Source organism: Hylobates moloch, unplaced genomic scaffold (genome assembly GCF_009828535.3).
Source record: "Hylobates moloch isolate HMO894 unplaced genomic scaffold, HMol_V3 SCAFFOLD_7, whole genome shotgun sequence".
Classification (NCBI taxonomy): domain Eukaryota; kingdom Metazoa; phylum Chordata; class Mammalia; order Primates; family Hylobatidae; genus Hylobates; species Hylobates moloch.
Genome location: NW_026652282.1, coordinates 100,108,250 through 100,128,433, shown reverse-complemented (window position 1 = coordinate 100,128,433; position 20,184 = coordinate 100,108,250). Strand labels below are relative to the sequence as shown.

At 44.3% G+C, this 20,184-nt stretch overlaps 1 protein-coding gene across 2 annotated transcripts; it reads right to left on the bottom strand.

Annotated features, from left to right (window-relative positions):
* Window positions 1-10,511: 10,511 nt before the first annotated feature.
* On the bottom strand, window positions 10,512-13,678 carry ZCCHC12 (zinc finger CCHC-type containing 12). Of its 2 annotated transcripts, XM_032757508.2 has the most exons (4): window positions 13,474-13,678; window positions 13,089-13,140; window positions 12,771-12,890; window positions 10,512-12,352 (listed from the first exon to the last, which is right to left on the bottom strand). In XM_032757508.2, the coding sequence occupies exon 4, from the start codon at window positions 12,236-12,238 to the stop codon at window positions 11,030-11,032; it is 1,209 nt and encodes a 402-aa protein (XP_032613399.1). In that variant the 5' UTR covers window positions 12,239-12,352; window positions 12,771-12,890; window positions 13,089-13,140; window positions 13,474-13,678; the 3' UTR covers window positions 10,512-11,029. The 2 variants fall into 2 exon arrangements, with proteins under 2 accessions (XP_032613399.1, XP_032613400.1); XM_032757509.2 differs by lacking the exon at window positions 13,089-13,140.
* Between the last annotated feature and the right edge of the window lie 6,506 nt (window positions 13,679-20,184).

The window sequence follows — 20,184 nt, the reverse complement described above, 5'->3', positions numbered from 1 at the left end:
TTTTTGACAAATAATCTTTAATTTTGCCCTGAAAATTATCACATTTGTCATTAGAAAAAAAAAAAAAACAATTTTATAAATACTTCATATGTGAAACTCCCTTTTTAGAGAGTACAATCCCAATAAAGTAAATTATACATGTATCTACATTCACAGGGTTAGAAAAAAGATTTAAAAGAAATATGCCAGGTTGGGCATAGTGGCTCACACCTCTAATCTCAGCACTTTGGGAGGCCAAGGTGGGAGGATCTCTTGAGTCCAGGAGTTTAAGATCAGCCTGGGCAACATGGCAAAACCCCATCTCTACTAAAAATGCAAAAATTAACCAGGTGTGGTGGCACATGCCTATAGTCCCAGCTACTTGGGAGGCTGAGTTGTGTGGATGGCTTGACCTCAGGAGGCAGAGGTTGCAGTGAGCTGAGACAGTGCCACTACACTCCAGCCAGGGTGACAGAGCCAGACCCTGTCTTCAAAAAATAAAAAAGAAATAAAAGAAATACCCCAAAATATTCAGTGTTTACCTATGATTTATTTTTTCTTGTACTGTATACTTTTATGATTATTTATTAACTATATTTTACATAATTTTGTGACATTCTAAATATTCAACTTTTATAACAAACCTAAAGTAATTTAATAAATGAAATAGTTTTACAAACATTCTCGCAAACAGAGAAGGAAAAAATTTACATTTCTTTTCTTTTTTGTGTGTTTTGTTTTGTTTTGTTTTGTTTTGTTTTTAGAGACAGTCTCATTGCCCAGGCTCAGACACCATCACAATTCACTGCAACCTCGAACTCCTGGCTTCATGTAATTCTCCTGCCTGGGCCTCCCAAAGTGTTGAGATTACAATCATAAGCCACTGCACTTGGCCAAGATTTTTTTTTTTTTTTTTTTTTTGAGACAAGGTCCCACTCTGTTGCCCAGACCAAAGCGCAGTGGCATGATCAGGGCTCACTGTAGCCTTGACCTCCTGGGCTCAAGCTATTCTCCCGTTTCAGCCCTTACAAGTAGCTGAGACCACAGGCATACATCGCCATGCCGGGCTAATTTTTAAGTTTTTTTGTAGAGATGTGTCTCACTATATTTCACAGGCTGGCCTTGAACTCCTGGGCTCAAGCAATCCTTCTGCCTTAGCCTCCCGAAGTGCTGGGATTATAGGCATGAGCCACCATAACCAGCCCCAAGATTCTATCTTAAAGTATATTTTCCTGAGCCAAAATTAGATCTTGGTCCATCCAGGATATTTAAAACCAACCTCTGGCCAGGCGCAGTGGCTCACGCCTGTAATCACAGCACTTTGGGAGGCCAAGGTGGGCGGATCACGAGGTCAGGGGATCGAGACCATCCTGGCCAACACGGTGAAACCCCGTCCCTACTAAAGATACAAAAAATTAGCCAGGCGTGGTGGCAGGTGCCTGTAGTAGGTGGTAGTCCCAGCTACTCTGGAGGCTAAGGCAGGAGAATGGCGTGAACCTGGGAGGCAGAGCTTGCAGTGAGCCCAGATCGCTCCACTGCACTCCAGCCTGGGTGACACAGCAAGACTCCGTCTCAAAAAAAAAGGAAAAAAAAAAAAAACCTCTGTCATGTTCCAACTAGTAAAATTTAAGTTCCTTTACTTACAGTTTTTCAAACAGCTTTGCCTTGATGAATAGGAAATTGGTCAAATATTCATATCTGCTTATTTCTCCTGCCCCAAGAACTAATCTTCCATTATGATACAGTTTTTCTAAGCAATGTCAATATTTTTACTTAAAATATGTGATGGAAGGTTCACAGGCTTTGGAGCCGCCCAACTTACCATTCACTTACTGACTGTATGACCTTAGTCCTGTTACTATCTTTTGCTGAGACTCATTGATCTTCTCTTAAATGGGATTAAGAATTCTTACTATATTATTGACATGTTCAATACATAGTGATTCAAAATCATATTTATTATTATTATTTTTTATTGAGACGGGGTCTTAGGCTGTCACCCAGGCTGGAGTGCAGTGGTGCGATCTCAGCTCACTGCAACCTCTGCCTCCCAGGTTCAAATGATTCTCCTGCCTCAGCCTCCCAACTAGCTAGGATTACAGGCATACATTACCATGCCCTACTAATTTTTTTTTTTTAGTAGAGACAGGGTTTCACCATGTTGGCCAGACTGGTCTCAAACTCCTGACCTCAAGTAATCTGTGTGCCTTGGCCTCCCAAATTGCTGGGATTACAGGCCTGAGCAAGCATGCCCGGTCCTATTATCACTCTTGTTTGTTCTTTAATGGAAGGAAAGTAGCAAAGAGTACCCAATATACCCATATTTTTCAAGACAGTTATTTTCTTTTTTAAATGTTTCATTTAATTTTTACAACACTATGTGATTGAGACTATTATTTCCATTTGACCCATGTTCGATTGAAGAAGGTGGTAGTCCCACTATATGGATCTGATGACATCTGGAATACTCTGTATAGTACTGCTTTTTGAAAGAGAATAGTAAACTGCAGGGAAATTGCAATAGATGGTGAAAATGTTCATGAAAAGGAATTGAAGTTAGGCACATGCAAGGAGACTTCACCAAATTCTACTCCCTCAATTAAGCATAGTCTCTCGAAGATGTCTTATGTTAAAATTTATAGAGGAAGTTGGGACTACTAGCTATGATTTTCCTTAACTTCCCTTCTTAACCTCTTCATACTTTCCCAAAGCCCCAGTCAAATGATAAAATGGGCCAGGTGCAGTGGCTCACACTTTTAATCCCAGCACTTTGGGAGGCCAAAGTGGACAGGTCGCTTGAGTCCAGGAGTTTGAGACCAGCCAGGGCAACATGGTAAAACCCTGTCTCTACCCCAAAAATACAAAGATTAGTTGGGTGTGGTGGCACATGCCCATGGTTCCAGCTACTCAGGAGGCAAAAGTGGGAGAATCACCTGAGCCCAGGAAGTCGAGGCTGCAGTGAGCCATGATTGCACGCCACTGCACTCCACCCTGGGCTCCAGAGCGAGACACTGTCTCAAAAAAAAAAAAAAAAATAATGCCCTCCTGGTCAGTTACTATCCCCAAACCTGGGTAGTTTCATATTTTTAAGGAATTTAGCCAATTCCTTGTCTTTCTCTCTTTAGTGGTTTTCCTTACTCTAAGCATGTGAACATATTCTAAAAATAAAGCACTAACAAAGAAATCCTTTTATAAAGACAAGTAAGACATAGCCCCAGCACTCAAAGAGCCTGGATTCTAGGATAGAGAAAAGACATGTAAAACATGAATGTTGTGGATATTAAACACATGAGTAAATAACAAAACAAACATGTTTTGTGACAGTTTTTTTTTTTTTTTTTTTTTTTTTTTTGAGACGGAGTTTCGCTCTTGTTGCCCAGGCTGAAGCGCAATGGCACGATCTCAGCTCACTGCAACCTCCACCTCCTGGGTTCAAGCGATTCTCCTGCCTCAGCCTCCCAAGTAGCTAGGGTTACAGGCACCCACCACCACGCCCAGCTAATTTTTTGTATTTTTAGTAGAGACGGGGTTTCACCATGTTGGCCAGGCTGGTCTTGAAGTCCTGACCTCAGGTGATCCACCCACCTCAGCCTCCCAAAGTGCTGGGATTACAGGCGTGAGCCACTGCACCTGGTCTTTGTGACAGTTTTATATGTATTATGGTAAAAGTCTACATAGGAGCAGAAAAGGAAGGACTGGGCAACTTTCCAGGAAATGGGGGTTGATAAAGGAAGTGTAATGCTGGAATTGACCCCGCAGTTCTCTTTAGCTATATTAACCTGTCTCTGATCTCCCCATATTTCATGAGTTGGGTAAAGAAAAATATAAATTTAATGTCTCCACTTCCCTCTTATTCATTCCTTAAACTCATGCCTATAGGCATTCGTATTTGTTAAATGCTAATGGCTTGTGATAGTTAACATTTATAGAGCTCTTGCCTGTTTCCAGACATTGTAATATGTGTTTCACATATAGTAACTTGCGTATTTCTTACAACTACTCTCTAAGATAGGTACTGTTATTGTCCCCATTTTAGAGACAGGCAACTGAAGCACAGAGAGGGCAAATACCTTGACTGGGATCACGACTAGTAAATGCTGGGACTGGGCTTCAGATCCGGGCAGTTTAGCTTCAGGACCTATGAGTTATTATCAGGCTTATATCTCCTATGACTAGCACAATGTTGTTGGGGCATCTTGCAAATGCCCATGGGATTACAAAACAAATGCACTTGGGATGATTGGGGATTTGAAACTTTTTTTTTTTTTTATGAGACGGAGTCTCACTTTGTCACCCAGGCTGGAGTACAGTGGCGCAATTTCATCTCACTGCAAGCTCTGCCTCCCAGGTTCATGCCATTCTCCTGCCTCGGCCTCCCGAGTAGCTAGGACTGCAGTCGCCCACCACCATGCCTGGCTAATATTTTGTATTTTTAGTAGAGATGGGGTTTCACCGTGTTAGCCAGGATGGTCTCAATCTCCTGACCTCGTGATCCGCCTGCCTTGGCCTCCCAAAGTGCTGGGATTACAGGCATGAGCCACCATGCCTGGCCTGGGGATTTGAAACTCTTAAACCCAAAGTTTGATAGTATGACATAGATGAAGCTACAAAGAAACCCATTTCCCACTTTCTGCCATGCTAGGAGTGAATGGTCCAACTAATAAGTGATACCCTGGGGAAGTGAGAACCAAGCAATGGATATAGAATGTCTTCCAGGTTTGTGATTTCATCAGCTAGGTGGGTGGTGGCTCAGCAAGGTGCACTATTCTCTCATTGACTGTCTCCTTTCTGGCAGCACTTGTTCCAGGTAGGAGGCAGTAACAAAGGCTGGCATTCACTGAGTGCCTACTGTGTGCCAGGCACTTTGTTCATTCCAGCCACAAATATTTATTGAGAATGAGCTCTGTTCCAGGGAGTGTTCCAGGGGCTGGTGATGCTGCAGCTAACTAGAATGTCTGCTGTCGTTGAGTCTGGTGGGAAGAGACATCAATGTACAATATAAGTCAGTAAATTATGTAGTATACTAGAAGAAAGGCATGTGATGGAAAAATAGAGCAGGCAAGAGAGAATCGGAGTGCTGATGATCAGATGTGCTGTTTTAAATGGGATGTTCAGGGTCAGCTTCAATAAGAAGATGGCATTTGAGCAAATACGGGAACATGGGGAAGGATTAAGGCACAGGGCTATTTGGAGGAACAATGAGAACAACCAGTGCAAACTGGTGAGGTGGGAACGTGCCTGAAGTCTGTGTCAAGATGCCCCAACAACATTGTACTAGGCTTAGGAGGATAAAAGCCTAGTGGAGAAGACAGCTAGTTATACATGCAATTACAACACAGTGATAAATGCTACCCAAGATTCGGGGAATGAGCTTTAGCAGGGTCAGGGCAAGCTGGCCCGAGGGAGTGCCAGATGAGAGGATACTTGAAGTTTGACAAGGGTTTTGCCAGGTGAAAAGAGTTCCAGACTGATGGAGCACACACTGGGGGTCAGAGAAAACACAGATGGCCTGGTGTTTTAAGCCCGTTTTTAGAGCGGCCACATTTAATTTTTCCAATTAGACTCAATGATCTGAAGGCACACCGAGAGCTTTAAATGCAGAGCATTGTCTTGCAAGTATGAAGCCTAATTTATTCACCCAAGTTTTACTTATGGTCTTTTAACTTGTTTCCAGTTTTCCACTATTACACAAAATAAACTAGGGTAAACATCTTTGTTCATGAAAATTTTTTACACTTGTCCAGCTATGTTCTCAGCATCAATTTCAGCAGATCATACTATTGGATCCAGGGATTTTTATATTTCAACCTTTGATGCATTTCCTGGTCAGCCTTCCAGCAAGAATGCCTCAATCCTCAGTCCTACCAGCAGTGTGGGAGAGAGACTGCTTGTCCACATCCTCATCAACAGTTTGTTATTTTTAGTATCTTATCCCATAAATTGTATATAAAAATAAATATGAAGAGAAGATGGTTACAGGCTCTAAGAAGGAGTTTCCTAAACTGATCATTTTTTTCTGTCTTGTTTAATAAAAGAAATGAGACCGAGGCTATGCTACTGTGCAGGCTTTTGGTCGTGAGTATGGCAATTAGAAATTGGTTCCCAGGATGCAACCAACAGAATGATCAGATATATTGTACCCATTAGGAAGGACTTTATAGTATAACTGTAAAGACTTCTGGCTCTGGGGAGAGGCATATCTGAAGTTCAATTCCAGCCCCAACCCTTACTATCCGTGTAATCTTAGGCAAGTGACAATAACTGTGTGTGCCTCAATGTCCTAGTCTGTAAAATTGAGATGATGAACATGTTACATATCTGGAAGAAGAATTTGTGTGAGGCCAACCTAAGTTGTCAGCTCTGGTCTGCGATGAGCTGCTGCAGCTAAGGATCCATACATATTTCCTGCCAGGATGATAATTCAAGACCCAGGGCTAGTCTCGCTGCCTCCTTTTATCCTGCCCCTGAGAACTCTGGCAGTGGCAGGATTTCAGGGTCACCTGAATTGTAAAGGACTCCTGTCAGGGGCCAAGCTCAGTGTAGCTCCTGAAACCAGACTGTCATATCCTCAGATTAATACTGAATAAGCACTGTATGCATGGCATGGACAGCATTTAACTTTTTCTGCCCTTCCTTCAGTAGCAGAGTAATGCGTTTCAGCAGATGCCCAGTAGCTGCCATTTCTTGAGAGTCTGTGGGAGTCTACAATGGACCAACCCTGTGTTAATCACTCATATAAAGGGCACACCTGGAAAGGCAGGCCTTATTATCCTGAATTTTTACAAACCTCAATTTCGTTACATGTCACATGCAGATAATAACACCTACATGATAGGGTGCCATGAACATGGGAGACCGTAAGAAGCATACGCTTTGGGCCGGGCGTGGTGGCTCACGCCTGTAATCCCAGCACTTTGGGAGGCTGAGGCGGGTGGATCACGAGGTCAGGAGATGGAGACCGTCCTGGCTAATGTGGTGAAAACTCGTCTCTACTAAAAATACAAAAAAAAAAAAAAAATTAGCCGGGCATGGTGGCGGGCGCCTGTAGTCCCATCTGCTCGGGAGGCTGAGGCAGGAGAATGGTGTGAACCCGGGAGTCGGAGCTTGCAGTGAGCGAGATTGCACCACTGCACTCCAGCCTGGGTGACAGAGCGAGACCCCATCTCAAAAAAAAAAAAAAAAAAAAAAAAAGAAAAAAGAAAAAAAAAAGAAAAGAAAAAGAAAAAGAATTATAGGCTTTGGAGCCAGTCCCCAGAAATGTGACCTTTGGCTCTACCACTAACTAGCTGCCTGACCCTAGGTGAGCTGCTTAATGTTTCAGCTTATTTCCTCATCTAAAATATGTAAAAATGGCAATACTATGTGGGGTTAAGATGAAGATTCAAGGAACCAACGCCTTCAAAGAGCCTGATACAGGATATTTGGCACACAATAAGCTCTTAAAAATAGCAATTTTCCAGCTTGGGAAACATGGCAAAACCCTGTCTCTACTGAAAATTAAAAAATTAGCCGGGCATGGTAGCATGCACCTGTGGTCCCAGCTATTCGGGAGATGGGAGAATTGCTTGAGCCAGGAAGGTCAAGGCTGCAGTGAGCCGTGATTGCACCACTGCACTCCAGCGTGGGCAACAGAGCGAGACCGTGTCTCAAAAAAAAATAAAAATTTTAATGATGTTTATTGTATCATTATTATGGAAGGATCAGGAAGAAGAAGAAGAAGATTCAGCAAAGGAGACCAAGAAGTGGGCATCAAAAGGTCAGGAAGCGGGAACTGTGAGGGGGGATGTCATGGAAACGGAGGGACAAGATGCCAGGAAGCGGGGAGATTGTGTAAAAGGGCACTCAGAGACTGGTTTCTTCTGACAAGATGAAATAGCAATTTCTCATCTCTTAGCGACCAATGAGAATGAAGGCAGAAAGGAAGAAAATAAGCCCATATCTTTAAATGAAGGCTGTCCGACACAAAATTCTCTAAAAGCCTTTTAGGTAACTCTATTCATCTGATCTGAATGCCCAGGTATCCAATTAGGAAGAATGCATATTTCTTGAATAAACTAAAAGCCAGTGTCACACAGAGTTAAAAAAAAGGGGTGGGGGAAGCGAGGATGAAAGGGAATGAGTCACAAAACAGGTTTTCAAAGCAGTGAAAACAGTGATCTATACTGAACCTCCAAGCTCACTCCAGTGAAAGGGAAGGTAGTGGTATGGATAGGATTTATTCATTTTTCTTTTCATTTTTCTACTCCCCCTGGTAATAGGAAGAAATAGCAGCATAATCTGTGTCTTTGGACAAATCACTCAACAAGTGTTTATAGAGTAAAACCAAAAAACGTGAGCAGGAAATGGAACAATATTCGAATCTGTACTAGATGAGAAGGGTAGCTATCACCCAGGAGTAGATTTAAGGAGGAATTAAGGGTTAAACTCTATGCAAGCTGGAGAATGTTGGGGGTCTCTTTGACTTTGGGGGCCTGAGTGGAGCTGCCTCCTGTCTGGGGGTGCACAAGGGGTCCTTCTTGGCTCTGGAGAGACTGAGATTGCTGCCAGGGGCCCAGAGATGCCCCAGAAGGATGCAAGGAGTGGCCCTCTTGAGTCTCTGCTCCTGACCCAGTTTTTGTTAAGCTAAAAGGTCAGAAGCTGAGGCCTGGCGCGGTGGCTCACACCTGTAATCCCAACACTTTGGGAGGCTGAGGCGGGCGGATCATCTGAGGTTAGGAGTTCAAGACCAGCCTGGCCAACATGGCAAAACCCCATCTCTACTCAAACTACAAAAATTAGCCAGGCACAATGGCGTTCGCCTATAATACCAGCTATTCGGGAGGCTGAGGCAGAAGAATCGCTTGAACCCGGGAGGTGGAGGTTGTGATGAGCCGAGATCGTGCCACAGCACTCCAGCCTGGGAGACACAGCGAGACTCCATCTCAAATAAAAAGAGTCAGAGGCAGAAGGGCCCTCCCAGTCTCCTTTTGGCCATGAGGGTAAAGGAGGCTGAGGCTTAAGGTAAACGTTGAATGCTGTGGGGAGGAGGGAAGGGAGACTGGGCAGAGCACAGGAGACTGAGCTCCACACCCTCCACCAGCAGCTGTACGTGGCTCCAGGAGGGCAGTGGGGTGGTGGTTGCAAGGTCAAATGGTGGGGTCATGAGTGGAGCAGGGGCAATAAGCCAGGGAGTAGCTGAGAGCCTGTTTCTAGAAAGAGAAGCACTTCACGCCAGATTCTTGGCATGGCAGCCCAGGGAACACTTCTCGTAGTGCCTGGCTACCACTCCTTCCTCGGGGACTCAGACTGAACCCCCTTTGTCCCCACGGAGTGGACCATCAACTGCCAACATAATCAGAACCCCAATACCCCTCCATGGGACCTTCAACCTGATCCATTTCTGGTACAACACAGCCCAGAGACCGGTTTGAAACCCTAGGGTCTATGATATCTCCCAGGCCCCTATCCCAGTCAATGAAGTTGTGAATTGACTGGTCACAGCACTCTCTCCTCTCCCCCGCCCATCCAGCCCTGTGCTTCTCCTCGACACAGCAGGGCTCACTGCTTCATACTCTATCCTCTCAGCTCCGTGGAGCCCCTATTTCCAGCAGGGCAGACTCCCTGAGGGTCCCAAATCTGCATATTCATTTCACACTCGACCTCTGCCTTAAGTGCAACTACCTCCACCCCACTCCCCAGCCTTGTCCTGCTCGCAAAAATAGGGACCTAGGCACCTACAAGAAACATAGGGACCTTTGGGGCCTGAGGTCACACGCAAGTCCTCTTTTATCACCCTCCAGGATGAGAGGAGGTGGTGGTCCCTCTTTTCTCTCCCTCTCCCATGAATGCCCTTGGCTCTGCTTACATAGAGTGCAGGGCTTCCTGGCTTTCCGATTCCCATGTTCCTTCACGTGCTCCAGCAAATATATTGCTTTTCGTGCCTCCCAAGCTAACTTGGAGTCCGTGGGCTGCCGGTGTCCTCTAGCGCATAGCTTCAGAGTTTATAGGGGGAGGCTCTGGCGCCGTCAGGAGCTGAGCCTGCTAATGCTGAGCTCTCATGAGTGGCTGCTCTCTCTTTTCCTTAATTGGGGAGGGGGCAGAAGGTGGTGTCAGCCCACGGGAGAGATTCCTTGTTGTGACCAGGACGTTGTCCAGAGGCAGCAACGGCAACAACGATCTAAGGAATCTGCCCAGATGAAGAACTGCCCATCCCCAAAGTGAACAGAAATGGAGCCCCTGGAATCCCCATATTGGGCTATTACCTCAGCACCAGACTCCCCCGTCCCCCATCAGGCTCCTGGGTATATCAGAGAAGAAAGCACTGGTGTTTTGTCAACAAGTGGGTGTCACAATTTGGCTCTCTGAGCGAAGGGACAGGTTAGTTGTGGTAAGGGGGCTCTGTCCTTTTACCTTTGGGAAGTATCTCAGCCCATTTATTTTTTTTTTTCATCTGCAAAATGCGGTTAAAAACGCCACCTCAGAACCCGCCTTTACAGTTTACTATATTTTCTTTTTTTAAATTCTTCCTAACAGCACAGACACATTAAGGCAGATGCTGATATATATATTTATTGACATAGAAGCTCACAACATATATTGTTTGGTGAAAAAATACAGATAGAACAGCACTTATATTTCATCACTTTTATCTATGCATATATCTATCTGGGTACATAGGTATAGGGAAATATCTAGAAGGGCACTCATCAAAGGGTTGACAATGATTATATAAGGGTGGAGAGATTTGGGTAATTTGTACTTCACTTTTTGTACCTTTTTTATTGTTGAAATATTTAACAATAAATTATACCACTTTCACAAAGAATAAAGCTGTCAAGGAAATGGGCACACACAGAAAACAGACCCGTAGGCAGCAGGGAGAAGGAGCAAGGACAGAGGTCAGGCTATCTCCCTCCAATGTGCTGGTATCAAAGACCCTTTTTCCTCCACCCCAAAAGATAGCCGCTTTGTGGATTAATTCATGCAGTTAGAAGCCCCACCCCCACCCCAGTTTTCCCACTACTGAATGCTGAATATAGGTAAGGGTTCACTGAAACCTGGGGGTGGTCCCTTACAGTGGCTCAGAGAAGTCATTGTATTCGCCAGGGGCCCCTCTTGACCTCTCCATCTCGGTATGGGTCAGCTCCTGCAGGGTGATGATCAAATTCTCAAAAACCTGGGCCTTGTCACTCTCGTTGTCACAGGTTTCTTTTGAGTGGCCTTCCTCACCACAATACGAACAGCGGATTGCGTGTTTTCGCTTCCTGGTTCTACGCATCTCCCCGGGACCGTTATTCTTATAGCCAGAACCACCACTGGTGGAAGGAAACTGAGCCCTGGAATTGTGGGGGGAATCAATGACCAGCACTTCATCCTGAGGTCTGGCCCTGTCTCTGAGGGAAGGGGCACCCCAGGATGGAAGTGGAGGATCCTGAGACTCCACCAGGATCACATCCTCATCGGAGTCGTCGAGGGTGTCATCTATCTCTATCACATTGCAGTCAGCACTGCCGATCACTATCGGTGGGGAGCCCTGAAATGCCACAGGGCTGACTGCCCTCTCCACCATTGACTCAGACCTTTTTGGACGCTTCCGTTTAATAAAAGCATCATCCCAATCCTCTTCCTCCCTTACCATTCTGATTAACTCCAGAAAATTGGGAAGCCGCTCCTGCTCATTTGCATACATCCTGAGAAAATCCTTAAGTCTGAGTCGGAGGTCCCTACTCAGCTCACCGCCTAAAAGGAGCTGCTGCAAGCGAGTCCGGTTTGCATCTTTCTCAGCTATGATGCCTGCCTGAATAGCGTTCTGGAGCTGCACCTCTAAACGGATCACATAAAGGGAGGCTTTCTCCCCTTGAGCTTGTAGGGTGTTAAAAAATTTACCATGGGCAGTCACACTGCTTTCAGACTCCCCAAACACCAATTTCATGGCTCGCAAGAAATCTGCCACACTTAGATTAGGGTTGGTCGCCTGAAGCACACGCATGACCTCGCGGGCAGGGCCCCTAAGGGTTTTCATCAAGCGCTTGAGCTTTTCCTCCTCAGACATATTCCAATCTGGCAGGACCCCATTGACTTGGGTCAGCCAGTTTTCAAAGGTTTCTTCCCCTTGGGCTGGCACCACCCTCCCCGAGAACAACTTCATGTTTCTGTCTGCCATGCTGGCCATTATAGGACCGAGACTTCTCCCCAGGGACCTCAGCATGGAATGGGCCCAAGGCGGCAAGGGTGCGTTCAGCCGCCGGCTGTTACCGACACGTGCAATGATGCTAGCCATGACTGACGACGATAGGGTATCTGAATATAAGAAGATGCCTAGGCTTTTTAGAAAAGCTTAATCTGCAGGTGGGAGAGGAGAGGAGGTGGCTCTGCCTTCCTATCTCAGCAGGGGCTGTAAAAAAAGAAAGGGGGGCTGGTTAATAAGGGAGCGGGCTGCAGCTGCATTCTCTCCCTACCTGAATATCCTGCAGTACATTTTATATTTGCCCACTACCCTAAAAATAATCCTGTAGGAGATTGACACTTACAACCTCCCAGAGCTACCCGATGCCTGCGTGCTAGCAAGGTGCTTTTTGCAGCCACATCCATCCCTCCCACCAGTCCTCCAAGAGGGAGGGCAACTGTTGCTTCAAATTCTAGGTGTAGCAGTGTCTGGAGCTGATATTGGGCTCTCCAAATAGAGTACAATGATCGCAGATTTGTGGAAATAAAATAAGATCTCATTAACCTCATGGTCTCTGGTCTCAACTACACCCCCTTCTCAAAGTGCCCCCCACTCCCGTCCCCCTTGATATTTCTCAGATTCTTACACGAACTCTGAAACAAGAGCGCGCCTTTATTTCACTCCCAGCCTCTGCAACCAGTGCCCTCCGTGAGAAAGCTCCTCTCCGGGGTAAACCTCTGTCCACAGGGGGTCGCAGATCCGGGTCCTTGAGGTTTCAAGATTGCGCCACAGCGGAGAAGGCCAGAGAAGGGAAGGGTTAGAAGCAGCTTCACCCGTCATCCTGCTACCCACCACCTCCGCTGTTGCCAGGCGAAAAATTCTCTCTGCCCGCTCCTGACTATAAGCCAGAGACCAGCCCCCCACCCTCCAGCATTACATTTCCCCCGGGAAGCCGTCGGCCTACCAGCTCTGCAATCAGCTGCACAGAATTCAAGTTCAGATGCGGCTTTGATGGCCTGCCACGGAGAAAGGGAATAGGAGCTGGACACACCCACCCACATATTCCTCCCAGAAAGAGATGAGGAGATGCAAAGGAGGTTCGAAGCAAACAGCTTGAGATTCCTCCCCCAGCTACCCCTCGCCTCTCCTCCCACCCCCAAATCCAGGCGAATCCTACCTAGCCCGCAGTATCCAGGTGAACCCCACCTCCTCCCTCAGCGCAGCCGGGCCACGAGAGTACTCCTACCCCTGCCTCGCAGTCACCGATTCTCCAAGCGGGGAGCCGCCCAGTACTGGTGGGTCTTCCCCCACCCCTCTCCCCGCCGTGCAATCACACCCCCCTTCTTTACCTGTGCTCCGCTGGTGGGCGGCTGATGCTCCCGCGTCGCCAGCTGTGGATTCCGCCTTCTGGTCTCCTCCGCCCTGCAGGGGGCAAAGAACTGAAGCCTCCTTGGCCGCTAAGCGACCCGGGGCTGCCCGAAGGAGCTGCTTCGCAGGGCCGCCCAACCAGGGGTAGCCGAGACGAGGCAGCGCGGTTCCTAAGGCAGCCGCGGCGGCTTTTATCCTATGCCAGCTGAGACAAAAGAGCGTGACGAGCGGGCCAGTGCGGCCAATCAGCAAAGTGCGGGGGCGGACGCCCCGCACAGCCTTGGGCAGAGGCGAGTTTTCGCCTGAGGGGGCGGGGGCTCAGCAGGCCCGCGGAGCGTCAAGCGCAGCTTGATTAGACCGATGGAGCCAATCTGCCTGTTACCCGGGAATTTGCGACTCTTTCTTCCTCCCCCAACCCTTCCCTTCTCCCTGGGCTCAACTCTGCATCTTAGGCCAGGTGCATTAAACACGAAGTGGGTCCAAAATCAAGTGAATAATAAAAGTTCTTCACCTTGGGATAGGGGAAAGAGGGGGGAGAGGGCAAGGGGCGGGAAGAGCATCAGCAAGTGCTTTGCGGAAGCAGGCTTTCACACACATCTCCTCTTTTATTGTGAAAGAAGTAGCAGTATGTCCACTTAACAGAGAGGAGAGCTGGAGAACAAGGCTCTCAACCAATACCCATTCAAGTATGGGTGCAAGACATCAGAGTCATTTGGGAGAGCTTGTTAGAAATGCAGTCTTCTGGCCGGGCACGGTGGCTCACACCTGTAATCCCAGCACTTTGGGAGGCCGAGGCGGGCGGATCACGAGGTCAAGAGATCGAGACCATCCTGGACAACATGGTGAAACCCCGTCTCTACTAAAAATACAAAAAAAAAAAAAAAAAAATCAGCTGGGCATGGTGGCGCGTGCCTGTAATCCCAGCTACTTGGGAGGCTGAGGCTAGAGAATCACTCCAACCTGGGAGGCGGAGGTTGCAGTGAACCAAGATCGCACCGCTGCACTTCAGCCTGGGGAGGGAGCAAGACTCTGTCTCAAAAAAAAAAAAAAAAAAAAAAAAAGGAAAAGAAAATAAAAGAAATGTAGGCTCTGGGCCCCAACTCTGGTGGATTCAGATTTACTAGGACTAGGGGTTGGGATGTGGTTTTGTATTTAGTATTTTTAACCAGCGCTGCAGTTTGTTCTGAGGTGTAGCGAGGTTTGTGAATAAGTAAATGAGCCTGTCTGTCTCCGATATCTGTCCACAGGCATCTGTGGTGAAATGCAACTCCAGAGCAGATGTGCCTACCTGGAGTCCATGATCTTCCTGAAATTGTATGCAAAGATTTTGGACTCTGTATGAAGCTAAATAATGGCCACCCAAATGTATCAAGTCCTAATCCCTGAAACCTGTAAATGTTACCTTATAAAGTAAAACGGTCTTTGCAGGTGTGATTAAGTTAAGGCTTTTTGACTTAATTTTCCGGGCAGGCTGAAATCTAAATCACAAGTGCCCTCATAAGAGAGGGAGAGTTGGTGCACCAAGAAGAGAAGGCAATGACCAGAGATTAGTGATGTGGCCATAAGCAAAGGAATGCTAGCAGCCACCAGAAACTGGAAGAGGCAAGGAATAAAGCACAGTCCTACTGACACCTTGAATTCAGCCCAGAGAAACAGATGTTAAGCTTCTGGCTTCTAGAACTGTGAGAAATTAAACTTCTCTTGTTTTAAGCCAAGTTTGTGATAATTTGTTACAGTGCTGTCTTAGTCTGTTTGGGGTGCTATAGCAAAATATCATAGACTGGGTGGTTTATAAACAACAGAAATGTATTGCTCATAGTTCTGAAGGTTGGGAAGTCCAACTTCAAGGTGCCAGCAAAGTTGGTTTCTCCCGAGGCTTCTCTCCTTGGCTTGCACATGGCTGCCCTCTTGCTTGGCCATCCTCTCTGTGTATATGTGCCCCTGGGGTGTCTCAGTGTGTCCAAATTTCCTCTTCTGATAAGGACACAAGTCAGATTAGGGCCCACCCTAAGGGCCTCATTTTTACCTTAATTACCTCTTTAAAGGCCCTATCTTTAAATACAGTCACGCTCTAAGGTACTGAGGGTTAGGATTATGATGAATTTGGGGGAATATAATTCAGCCTGCAGCACTCCATTTTCCCTTACTTCTGGTTCTGGGAAAGCAAGCCTTCCTTCTCTTATGTAAAGTGTGGTTAAGAGACTCCTGTGGGAACTTTGGGGGGGTCAAGACCACGTGCACTTGGACTGCCCAAGTGCAAAGGAGTTGCTTGTTCTTGATTCCTGATGTTTGGAAGTGAGTGAACAGTCTGATGCCTTTCAGCTGCTGTTAAGTTCAGCTTCACCCTGCCAAGGTACTTTACCTGCTTCTTTCTGCCTTCTTATTTCCAACTCCAATACCTAGAATTCCTTGGAGTAAACAATCTACATTTAAAGACAAAGCACCTTCATCTCAGGGGCATGACCTTTCTCTTGTGGATAGAACACTGGAATGGTGGTGGTGGTGGTGGGTGGAGGATTTTGGAGGTGCAGAGGAGGCAGGTTGCTTACTTCACACAGTCGGGGGTGATGCTGGCAATAGCTTAGGGGTTTTCTTCAGACTCTTGCTTCTGCTCCCCAATACTATGACATCTGACCCTGGCCTCTAAGCAGAATCGTGTTCTACATTTAAATTGGCTTCATCGCCAAATCAGGTGTTCTGCAGTTGGACCTGGTGGCATCAGAAAGGACGAAGACTGTATCTCGGAGCTGTGCAAAAAATTTTCATTGTGTAAAGGTGTCTGGGTTGGGTCATGAGAACCAAGTGGAGGTCTCTTCATATAGGGCTTGGAGGAGCATTTGCTAAACTGGCTCCAGTTGGATAAAGAGCATACCTTATATCTGGCCTCATATTATAGGAGAGGGGTTGGGGGTTAGGGGGCTTCCAATTACAAGAATTCTAGATCTGGTAGTCCTAAGGAGGCCACATTTTATTTTCCAATTGCAAAACCAAAACAAAACCAAAACAAAACACAAAAAAAACTTAAAATCCTTAAGATTCAGAGCCAATGCCTTCAGTTGAAAGAATAACTCCCTTTAGTTGCCTTCAACCTCTGTGCCAGGAATTTTCCATCCTTATCTCATGTAAGTGTCTCATCAAACCTATTCACATAGGCATTGTTATTTCACCAAGGTTTCTGAGAGCATATGGTCACTTCAAACTCGGGCTTCGGCTCAGGGATATCAAAGACTGGATGGGGGTGCTTATGGGAGATGCTGCACATATTAACCTGGCATTCTAAGGGCAGCATCACTCACAAAAGTTTTCAAAAAGAGGATAAAATAGTTATTTTTAGACAAACAAAACAGAGAGTTTGTAACCAGCAAACCAAGCTAATGGAAATTCTGAAGTATGTACTTCAGGAGGAACATGACCTTAAAAGAAATAAATACAGGAAGGAATGAAGAGCAAAGGAAGTGGTAGTACGTGGGCAATGTAAGAGAACATTGGCGAAGAAGAAATCAGAAAAACATCTATTCTCCTTTTTAAAAAATAAACTTAATGTATTGTATAATCAGAAAAAACATCAGGAGGGGCTTAAATGGATTTCAACTTTTCTAAGGCCTGGTATCATATTGGAAGTTATTTAGGTATTTATTAAATTTACATTCTGATAAGGTAATTATATATCTAGTAATTAATAGTATGTGACTATTAAAATAATAGCAACAGGATGTAAATTTCCAAGCTATCAATAGTAGGGAGGGGAAAAAGTTGAATAATCAACACAAAATTTTCAATTTTTTTAAATCAAGAAAGAAATATAAATGGGACGAATAAAAGCACAAAATAAAATTATAGCTTTAAATCCAAATATATGAATAATTTTATTAAATGTTTATGATCCACAACATCAAAAAACCCAAGTAATCCCACTTAAAATCGGGCAAAGGATCTGAATAGACATTTCTCAAAGACATACAAATGGCCAAGAAATATATGAAAAAATGCTCAACTAATCATCAGGGAAATGCAAATCTAAACCACAGTGACCCCAGTTAGCATGGCTATTATCAAAAGACAAAAATTAAAAATTCTGGCAAGGATGCAGAGAAAAGAAAACTCTTATACACTGTTGCTGAGAATGTAAATTAGTACAGCCACTATGGAGAGCAGTTTGGAGGTTCCTCAGAAAACGAAAAATACAGCTATCATACCATCCAGAAATCATATGATATATAGCCAAAGGAAATGAAATTAGTGTATTGAATTAATACCTGCACCCCCAGGTTTATTATAGCACTATTCACACTAGCCAGGATATGGAATCAACCTAAATGTCCATCAGTGGATGAATGGATAAAGAAAATGGAGTATATATACACAATGGAATACTATTCAGCCATAAAAAAGAATAAAATCCTATCATTTGCAGCAACATGTATGGAACTGGAAGTCATTATGTTAACTGAAATAAGCCAGGCGCAGAAAGATAAAAATTGCACGTTCTCACTCATCTGTGGGGGCTAAAAACGTGTACTTCACGGAGGTAGAGAGTAGAATGATTGTTACCAGAGGCTGGGAAGGGTGTGTGTGGTGGGGAGGGTTGAAGAGAGATTAGTTAATGGCTTACATTAAAATAATATGTTATAGTGTTCAATAGCACAATAGGGTGACCATAGTTAAAAACAATATGTTGTATATTTCAAAATAGCTAGAAGAGAAGATTTGAAATGTTCCCAACACAAAGAAATGACAAATGTTCAAGGTGATAGGTATCCTAATTACCCTGGATCATTAAATATTGTATTCATGTATCAAAAGATCACATGTATCCCATAAATATGTATAAATAGTATGTATCAATAAAAGGATTTTTTAAATTACAAAACATAAAAGATTTTAAGATCTAAAGGCTCAAGTTAAAAAATAACATCAAATGGGATTAATAAACACAACTACATGCTGTTGAAAAGAGACAAATCCAAAATATAAGGGTACACGTAGGTTGATAGTAAAAACATGGAGACAGAAAAATCATGCAAATAATATATGACAGAAAACTTGTACAGCTATATTCATAGCAGACAAAATATACTTAAAAGCAAAAAGCATTATGAGAGATATAGAAGGTTATTTTATTATGATAAAAGTTCCAACTCACCAGGAAGTTTAGCAAATTTGAATGATTATGCACTGATAACAAAGCCTTGAAATATATAAAGGAAATTTAATTTACTAAAGGAGAAATAAGCAAATACAAAATTAGAATGCAAAGTGTTACCACATCTCTCTCAGTAGTTGATCAGGAGACAAAAAATGTCTCTAAGAATATAGAATTTTTGAATAATGTTTTTAACCAATGTATAGAACACCACGGCCAACAACTACAGAATATACATACAACACCCTTATAAAATTTGACCCACTTTGGGAGGCCGAGGCGGGCGGATCACGAGGTCAGGAGATCAAGACCATCCTAGCTAACACGGTGAAACCCCATCTCTACTAAAAATGCAAAAAATTAGCCAGGTGTGGTGGCGGTCACCTGTAGTCCCAGCTACTCAGGAGAATGGCGTGAACCTGGGAGGTGGAGCTTGCAGTGAGCCGAGATCATGCCACTGCACTCCAGCCTGGGTGACAGAGCAAGACTCTATCTCAAAAAAAAAAAAAAAAAAAAAAAAAAAAATTGACCATATGTTAGGCCAGAAAGCAGGCCTCAACAAATTTCAAAGAATTAAAATCTGATTGCAATGCAAGTAAGTTACAAACCAATAATAAAAAGATAACTGGAAAATGTCAGTATGTTTGGAAACCAAGACACATACACTAAAATAACTGATGAGTCAAAGAACAATGATAGTGAAATTAAAAATATTTTTTGCTGAACAATAATGGAAATACTCATATCAAAAATTGTGGGAGCTGGGTACAGTGCTGCATACCTGTAGTCCCTGCTACCCAGGAGGCTGAGACAGGAAGATCACATGAACCTGGGCAACATAGCCGGACCCTGACTCTAAAACAAAACAAAACAAAACAAAAAAACACACCCTTGTATCTGTAAGCAATGATGAAAATCCACGAGTTAATGAGTTAATGAATTAATTGTCCATCTCAAGATGTAAGAAAACAAACAAAATAAGCCCAATAAAATTTTAAAACGATGATATTATAAATAGAAATTAGTGAAATAGAAAGCAATGTTATAACACGTCAAGAATGTCCTCTCTTGCCACTTCCATTCAACATTATATTAGGGGTTCTAGCCTGGGAAATTAGACAAGATAAAAATGAAATAAATGACATCCAGATTGGAAAGGAAGAAATAAAACCATCTGTATTCATAGATGACATCATTTTTTATTATACTTTAAGTTCTAGGGTACATGTGCACAACATGCAGGTTTGTTACATATGTATACATGTGCCATGTTGGTGTGCTGCACCCATTAACTCGTCATTTACATGAAGCTGGAAACCATCATTCTCAGCAAACTATCACAAGGACAAAAAACCAGACACCGCATGTTCTCACTCATAGGTGGGAATTGAATGATGACATCATTTTGTACATGGAAAATTCTAAGGATACCACTGAAAAACTATGAGAACTAATAGATGAGTTCAATAAGATTGTAAAATACAAGATTGTTACACAAAATTTAATTGTATTTCTATACACTGGCAATGAACGATCTAGAAATGAAATT

Coding starts and splice junctions, on each gene's coding strand:
- ZCCHC12 (XM_032757508.2), bottom strand. CDS start 12,238: ATGGCTAGCATCATTGCACGTGTCGGTAACAGCCGGCGGCTGAACGCA.